Source organism: Pinus tabuliformis, chromosome 2_2, assembly GCF_031772625.1.
Source record: "Pinus tabuliformis cultivar Carrire ecotype Pingquan chromosome 2_2, CPIR1, whole genome shotgun sequence".
Lineage (NCBI taxonomy): Eukaryota > Viridiplantae > Streptophyta > Pinopsida > Pinales > Pinaceae > Pinus > Pinus tabuliformis.
Genome location: NC_142300.1, coordinates 1,288,953,946 through 1,288,963,314, shown reverse-complemented (window position 1 = coordinate 1,288,963,314; position 9,369 = coordinate 1,288,953,946). Strand labels below are relative to the sequence as shown.

Genomic DNA, 9,369 nt, shown 5'->3' with positions numbered 1-9,369 from the left:
TACCACAAACCATATCCCGATGTGCCTCTCAAGTAGCGCAATACATGCTTGCCCGCCTTCCAGAAGAGCTTGGTAGGCTTAACCATAGCTTGTGAAAGCTGGTTAACTGCATAGCATATATCAGGTCGTGTATTGACCAAATACATCAGCGACCCCACCAACTGTCGATAAACAGTGGCATCCACTTCTTCTCCCGAAGTGGCATCCTCCTTCCTCCAACCTCTAGGAAGAGGAGTATCAACAGGCTTGCAGCCATGCATGTTGAACTTCTCCAGTATCTCCCGAGCATACTTGCCCTGAGAAACAAACAGTCGACCACTGCGCTGCCATATTTCAATCCCAGGAAATAGTGAAGGAGGCCCAAATCCTTCATCTCAAACTCTGTAGCAAGATCCTTCTTGCATGACAGTATCAACAGCTCATCACCCGTTAGAATCAAATCATCAACATACAGTACAATGATAAGCAACTTACCCTCCACCACAATCTGGTATAGGTTCGGATCCGCCTCGCTCTTGGAGAATCCAAGTCCTGTGAAATAGCTGTCTATCCGTGTGTACCAAGCACGTGGTGCTTGCTTCAACCCATACAGCGCTCTCTTGAGCCTGCACACATGCGACTCGCTGCTGAAGACTTCAAATCCTTAGGGTTGCTCAATGTACACCTCCTCCTCAATGACTCCGTTGAGGAACGCAGTCTTCACATCCATCTGATGAATGTGCCATCCCATCTGCGCTGAGAGAGCAAGAATCGTCCGTATGGAAGAATACCTTGCGACAGGTGCAAAGGTCTCCTCATAATCGATCCCCTCAATCTGTGAAAAGCCTCGGGCAACAAATCTTGCCTTGTACTTCTCCACACTCCCGTCAGCTGCTTGCTTAACTTTGTAGATCCATCTCGAACCCACCACTGATTTCCCTTCCAGTCTAGGAACAATCTCCCATGCACTGTTTCTGACAATAGAATCATACTCTTCCACCATGGCGTCTACCCATGCGGCATCCTCCACAGCTTCCTCGAAAGAGGATGGCTCAGTCACAACACACTTGCTCATAAGAGCCATGTATCCAGTGTACCGATCAGGTGACTGTCTCTGCCTGCGTTGGGTTGTAGGTGGTCCTACAACTTTCTCTGCATCTTGAGCCAGTCGCTCAGCTTCTGTCAAGCGCTTTCGCCCTCTGATGGTTGGCGCTGCATGAGTGGTCTCTTCCACTCCATGAACCTCGTCCTGTGGTTGATCCACGTCCTGAAGCTCATCCTTAGGAACTAATAGCTCCTCATCTGTATGCAAGTGTAGCTCCCTCTCAAGCGAACACTTCATGGCTTTCTCCTCCTTAAATTTTATATCCCGTCGCACAACAGTTTTACCACTGTCTGGCAAATACACACGATAGTTGTGGGGCGTATCAGTGTACCCCACAAATATCCCAACCTCTGCGGTCGGCTCCAACTTCTTCCTGGCATCCTTCGTCACATGCATGTAAACGTTAGCACCAAAAATCCTCAAATGAGAAAGATCAGGCTTCTTACCAGAATAAGCCTCCTCGGGTGTACTCATGCCAAGTGTCCTATGAGGACAACAGTTCTGCACATAAACTGCTGTATTGCATGCTTCCGCCCACAAGTGAAGGGGTAGGCCCTGATCATGCAACATTGCCCGTGCAACACCCACAATCGTTCTGTTCTTCCGCTCAGCTACCCTGTTCTGCTGTGGGTTATGGGGAGCTATGAGCTCTCTACGAATCCCTTCTGTCTTGCAGAAATCCTTGAACTCGTCTGAGATGTATTCACCACCATTATCGCTCCTAAGAGCCTTCACCTTCTTCCCCGACTCCTTCTCGACCAGTGCTTTGAATTCACAGAACTTTGAATATGTCTCGCTCTTCTTCTGCATGAAGAAGATCCAGCACTTACGAGAGAAATCATCAACAAAAATCACATAATACCTGTGTTTTGCTGTCGAAGCAACTGAGAAAGGTCCACACACGTCTGTGTGAATTCTCTCAAGGATCGTCGTGGCGCGACTATCCTTCTCGTGAAAGGTGGCTTTCACAAACTTCCCCAAAGTACACCCCTTGCACTGATCTGACTGCGCAAGTGTGCCTTTAGGAAGCCCTGTAGTGATCTGCTGCAGTATCTTCAAGGCTCCATGGTGAAGGTGACCCAATCTCCTGTGCCACAACTCGCCATCATCCCGGCTCACCAATCCTTCTGCCTTGCCTGCCATTGCTGCGCATCCATCTACATGCAGCTGATAAAGGTTCCTTACTCGAACCCCTATCTTCCGGGTCTCACCAGTTGTCTTGCTGCGCAGGAAGGCCTTTCCCTCGCTGAAAACAACATCATACCCCTTGTCTTCTAACATCGCCACTGAGATGAGATTCTTCTTCAATCCTGGAACATGCATGACTTCCTTCAATACAAAGGGTTTACCAGACTCCCTCTCAAAGGAAATGGTACCGATACCGGTCGCACTGTATCTACCATCATCGCCCATCTCGATGTGCACTCCAAGATCTTTGTCCTCCAGATCAGAGAACAAATCTCTATCTCCCGTCATGTGAAAAGACGCACCACTGTCCAAGAACCACACTGATCCCATCACACTTGAAACCAAGCATGTGATCAATGAAAAATCAAGCTCAAACTGAGAAGCTAAGGCCTCTCCCCCTGCAGATCCAGCAGCTTGCTTGTTCTTCTTCTTCTGCAGACAATTTGTGGCATAGTGTCCGTGCTAGTGACAGTGAAAACACTTCACCTTGGACATGTCCTGCTTCTTGCCTTTTGCACCAGAATGAGAAGCTTTCTCGTTCTTCCCCTTCTTTGCTTTGGCAGCCAAAGCGCAATTCTCTTCATCAGATACCTTTGATGAAGATCCATTCTCATACTTATTGTTACTGAGTTTATCCTTGAGCGCTAGGTCGCTCTTGCTTTGGAATAACATTTGCAATCCGTTGAAAGACATTTCAACAACACTGCTGCAAATTTGATTTCCACCAACTCCAAACTCAACCGCCTCCGATCTAGAATTCGTGAGAACACAATATTTCTCGTACAGAGATTGATTGTATGGGCATTCACCGGATATCTCACCTTCCAAAAGAAGGATGAATCCAGAGGCTACCTGGCCCAATTACAGACTTTGCCTGAAGAAATAGAATGTAAACACTTCCTGAATAGTAGATCTGATGATCAACCCTCGCTTGATATCCTGTAAAAATATCTTCTACAAATCAAGCTGCTCCGATACCATGTAGAAACTTTTTCTACAATTATCTAGCTCTGATACCATGTAGAAATTTTGAATAATTTAACACATATTCAACAGAGATTATCCTGATCATGTACTATTGCGGAATACATACACAATACATAAGCTCCTCTACGTTGATCATCAATATAGCAGCATCAATAACAATAAAACATTAAGAGCATTCACACATTAACACAGTATGTATCCCGGGGAAAGCATCTTGCTAAGAACCCCAACTATCTGTATATTAATGATTGAGTCATGTAACATTACACAGCATAATACTTCTCACAAGTATCTCCACCTCTGTTACACACAATACAGCTCAGATCTGATCTCCAAATCTCTTCCACTGCTTGCCTGCCTCCACTGCTCAATACCTGCTCAAGAAATGATGAGAATGGCTCACCAAACTCATTTTTCACCTGCAAAATAGTCACTCACTCTTTGTTGGACGTGAGCACAAGCTATAATGTGGGCAAATACGTGAGAAAACTCATTGGCATACTCAATCCCTTGATTGTGCAAGATCTGGTGCACAACTATAGTCACAACTAATAGCAATCTGATTCTCTACCACCTGTCCCTGTTGAACTGAACATGCACTGACATGCAACTGAGTTAACTGATGTATTCATTAGTTGTATTATGATTTAATAACTTGTGAATTAATTAATAACTAATTCACCCAACTCATCTCTAGTCTATTTGCCAGTTAGACTAAATACAACCAGTTTAACAAAGCTAAACTGAACACAACTCCATCAACTCCACAATCAACTCCACCAAACTCAACTGATTGAGTTCTAACTGAAGTCATGCATGCAACAACTCAACTGTCTCATAAGAAAAGCGTATTTCCTTCTGACAGCTGCATGTGCCACCTCTGTAGCTCAAACTGAAGTGCTCCAAGAGAATAAGATTAAGTTTATAGTCCAAATATTATTGTGAGATAATAATATTTGACTTTTCTATTTTTGACAGCCAGTCTAAAAATAGACTTTGATCACTCACACTATGATCACTCACACTTTCATCAAAAATAGAAGTCCATCTATTTTTTCCAACTTGATCAATCATCCATAAACAACAACCTGCAATCCATAGACATGATCCATATGTCTAAAAATAGACATAGTCTAAAAATAGACTTGCGCCAAAAATAGCCTGCGGGCCCACTTAGTGAAGGCGACTCTTTTCACTAAGCTCCATCATCTTGTTGCAATCTCAACATATGATGAGGCTGTGATACAATAACTAGTGAGTATATTATCCAGACAGATCTATCAGTGCCGAAAATTCTTGGCAAAGGTTTGTTCTCTTTCGAACCATGACACGTGATGGGAGGAAGTGATTCTCACTTTTTCAATCTAGTAAACATATATAATCTACTTAATATAAGAAAAACATCTAAAATTATTATGTCATTACTTAAATAAAATATTCCTAAGTTATAATGAGATTTTTTTAACAAATTTTTTTTAAGCCTTACTACTAAACCTCCAATACTATTGCAACAACTACAAAAAAATCCAAGTAACACATTTGTGATTTTCTATCACTTCTTATATCAATATAAAGATATTTTAAAAAATGCAATCTAAATTCTTCTTCTAAACTCTGGTTGTATTTAAGTCCCTTCCTACAATAATACAACTTCTTTGGATAGATGGTCAATATTTGAGTTGAATTATATATATGAAAAGAATTATTGAAATTGTTTTTTACCTTCATAAACCGATTTCTAATTGGAATTGACATCATAGTCTCAATTGTACATTTGTTGCCTATCTAATCTTATTAATAACTTAAAGTCTTCCAATACTTATAAATATGTTTCTATTTTTTTTCATAAAAATATAAAATGCCTAAAACTTAACTATTTCTTTACTAACAACATATTTCAAAATAATATAATGTATTGATAAGAAAAAACAATGTCCCCCTTATAAATCTTTATAGCTCTTTGGTATGCCCATAAGTCAACATGCATTTTCATAATTAATTATGTGTTCATTTAATATTATATAATGTTTTTCTTTCAAACATTTTTACCTACCTTTAATATCTAGCTTGATTTTATGATATTAAATATTTTTCTTTCAAATATGTTTACCTACCTTTAATAGCTAGCTTGATTTTATGAGCAACTTGTGTAAGAGACATATAAGGCCTTGAAATATCAAGTTGTCAAATAATGCAAGGTAAAGACTTATAAGCATTTGTAGATGCATTAGTTATTTATTTATTTATATATATATATATATATATATATATATATATATATATATAGAAATATTAAATATAAAAAAAAAAAAAAAAAAAAAAACAATTGATGTTATTTGTTGTGTAATTTTTTGTTATAAATGATTTTTATGCATAGGCATGAAATAACTTTATATACTTCTACTAACTAATATTTTTGGCATAAAAGACAGGGATTAAGTAACATCATTACATATTAGACTTATTAAAACTTCATATTAAAAATTCCTATCTATTCAAAAACCAATAAAATGTTAAACAAAAAGATTATAATAATTTTTTTGATTATATAAATAACTATTACTTATTTATTTAAATATAATTAATCTTTCTAGTTAATTCCTTATCTTCTCAGTGAATTATATAACTATAATTTATCATCAATATTATAAAATTTTATATAACTATAATTTATCATTAATATTATAATTTGTTTTTCAAATTATTTTGAATATAAATAAAATTATAATTTCCTCAAAATAAGTAAAAAACCACATTTACTCGATTTCTTTCACTATCGAAATAAAATAAGATGGGGTATTCGATTTCACTCACTATCAAAAAAATAATATAAGAAGAGGTATTATTCGATTTCACTCACTATCAAAAAAATAATATAAGAAGAGGTATTGAAATATTAGACCATGAATGTGTAAGTTTTTCGGTGTCCCAACTACCCTCACAATAAACATAAAATCACTCTCATCATTTTGCCTTGGGAGAGTCAAGGCCCAAGCATAGACAAATATCATGATGGTTTGAAAGAGAAACTATAAATTTGTAATCAATTTTAATAATGTGAAGTTGAGTGGAAATTTATTAAATCTAAATTTAAATTAAGTGCTTGGACACTTTTTAAATTTGTTTATGTATTTAAAATTTGTTTTCAATAATAATAAAAATTATTTAAAAAAAATACTATTAAATTTTAATAGAAATAAAAAAATTTAAACCCTTAAATTTAATTTTAAAATATATATATATATATATATATATATATATATATATATATATAATAAACCTAAATAAATTTAATTTTGATAAAATAAAATAATTTTTTTATAGAAATGTTATCAATAAAATAATTTTTTTATAGAAATGTTATATATAATTTGGATAGAATTATTTTGTTGTTTTTCATCTATCTTGATGCTTTATGAGTGGAAAATTAGAATGAATTTATAGGTAGCACTTTAGTTTGAAGAATCACTATCTGAAACTTTTTAAAAGCATTTTGATGTTTTAAATGATATTTTTTTAGGAAAGTGCATGATCCCATTTAATAGTGAAATATCTTTCCAGTTGTGACATGAAGGGGTTCCTATGCAAAGTTTATGCTTCCTAAAAGTCAACCTATAGTGATTTCAACACCAGTTACTCATGGAAAAATGGCTAGTTACTCATGGAAAAATGGCTAGCCACATGAACGCTACGAAGAAGACTCTAAAAAGGTTGAAGTAGTAACTCTAATGGAGAGTTAGAGTCAAACCTCTAGTTGACTAGAGGGCCTTGTTATAACCAGGCTTGTTGTACAATAAAGCATTGGGAGTGGAAGTGATGGATCATAACAAAATGGGGTTTGGGTTCCATAATTGTATCTTGTTCCACAATAAAGCATTTGGAGTGGGAGTGAGAGATTGTAACAAAGGGGGTGGGAGTGAGAGATTGTAACAAAAGGGGTTCCATAATTTTGTTTGTATTTTGTTCCACAATAAAGCAGTTGGAGTGGGAGTGAGAGATCGTAACAAATGGGTGTTTAGTGTCTATAGCTTTATATGAGATTCTCCATGGATCATAACAAAGTGGGGTTTAGTGTTTGGTGTTGCCTATGAGAGGTGCCTATGAGACCAGAGACTTATGCCTATCATACCACAAAAGAGGTTCCAAAACTGTGTTTGTATCTTGTTCCACAATAAAGCATTTGAAGTGGGAGTGAGAAATCATAACAAAGGGGTGGGAGTGGGAGATCATAACAAAAGAGGTTCCATAATTTTGTTTGTATCTTGTTCCACAATAAAGCATTTGGAATGGGATTGAGAGATAGTAACAAAAAGATAGGTGTGAAAGATCATAACAAAAAGATACCAATTAGTCTACACCTTATAGATGCATAAATTTGAGCACTAAATCCCACACAAACCAATTAATCTATACCTCATAAATACATATTATTATTTATTGAAACCCTAAATTAAATATAAAAATAGAGTTAATATAGACTATTCATTGAAAAAATAAACTGAAACCTATTCATAAAAAAAAATTCACATACCAACTCCCTGGAAAATTTCTAAAATAGCTCATAAAAAAATATTCACATAGCAACTCCCAGGAAAATTTCTAAAATAGCTTAAAATTTGACTCTGAAGCTTTCATACAGAAAAGGAATTTCTGAAACCAACTCTGTGCTATTAAAGAATTCGCTAAATATTCAATAACAATGAGTATTAATCCAACCCTTGAACAGACTGGTAAATCAAATCCGTTCATACACACCACTATTTCTCAACTGGAAATGTAGTTAGATGGTTGCAGAGCATGTGTGGTTTCTCAGAGCTATACTATGTATAAAACAAGAAAAGTGATCGATTGAATTTTAGGGAAAAGAAGATCATTCTTTCCCAGAAGCACAGCAGATCTATACAGATTACAGACTACAACTACATTTAGTAATGTAATACAGGTAGCCCCTAAATCCGTTCCAGCTGGTCTGCATTGAATATTGATGCTAGCAAAACTGTTCAATATTGGACTGCAAGAGATCCCGAAGCTTTGGCCGGAACTCGGTAATGGTCTCCAACTTTGGCTTCCAGGACCTGAACGCGCTCAATTTCAGCTGTTGAACAGCCATGGACAACTCTGGAACGTCCTCCAAATTTAGCTTCGGCAGGACAAACTCCTCCGGAGCCGAAACATCTTCCAGATGGTCATCCATTTTTATTTCTGGCGGCAGGGGACGCATGAGGAGGTCTCCAAATACGGGGAGTATTTTAGCGCCGGAGCTGCGTCTGGCTGCAGCTTTCATGGCGGAATTGGCTTTGAATGCGACTGAGGCCATGTCTGTTGCAGAGAGCACGGAATGAAGCTTGGTCATTGGCAGAAGAAAATAGAGATGCCCCAAATCCAATTCTTCGTCTGCCGTCAGAGGATTGATCCGACGCCCAATCTGCAGGCCGTCGGCATGACAGACGAAATGCTGAGGATTGTCCAGCATCAGCTCTGCCGCCTTTATCCGGCGCTGAAGCTCCTGAACGCCGCCGTTCCAGCTTACAACTTTCACAGTGTTAGAAGGTACAGACTTGGAGGCGCAGGAAATGTAACTGCCCATTATGAATACTGATTGCCTTTGTTTTTTCTGTCGTTCTGCTGCTGCCGCTGTTGGGAGCGCTGAAGGAAAACTGATTGTAACTGCAAACAGAGTGGGCAATGGGCGACACATTTATGAAGATGACGTTCATCGCTGGCTACAGCGCGTGAGGCACCGTGAGCGTGACAGGAAACTGACGTAGGCCCTGGAGAAAAATATGTTTGTGGGGGCGGCAGGGGCCCACACGCATTCACGCTCTGGTAATCTCATCCACTGGCACAAAAATGAATGTACAGGGATACGCATGTAATAGCTGTCTTCGACGGCAATTCCTATTTCCAACCCCATTGAAACATAAATGCAGCCTGACATGCAAGGGATATAGCAGTTCTCTTGTATTTATGTTTCAATGGGTTGACTTTGGCATTTTAGCAACAAAGCAACTGTTATTCCCCTTGCATGTCAGGCTGCATTTATGTTTCAATGGGGTTGGAAATAGGAATTGCCGTCTTCGACTATACTATTAAAATAATATATTTCGCAC

General features: G+C 37.9%; 1 protein-coding gene across 1 annotated transcript; it reads right to left on the bottom strand.

Moving 5' to 3' along the window:
• Positions 1–8,088: 8,088 nt before the first annotated feature.
• LOC149198184 (uncharacterized) lies at positions 8,089–8,925 on the bottom strand. Its single transcript, XM_089404080.1, has one exon. It carries the CDS (start codon positions 8,844–8,846, stop codon positions 8,247–8,249), a length of 600 nt encoding a protein of 199 aa, XP_089260206.1. The 5' UTR covers positions 8,847–8,925; the 3' UTR covers positions 8,089–8,246.
• Positions 8,926–9,369: the final 444 nt, after the last annotated feature.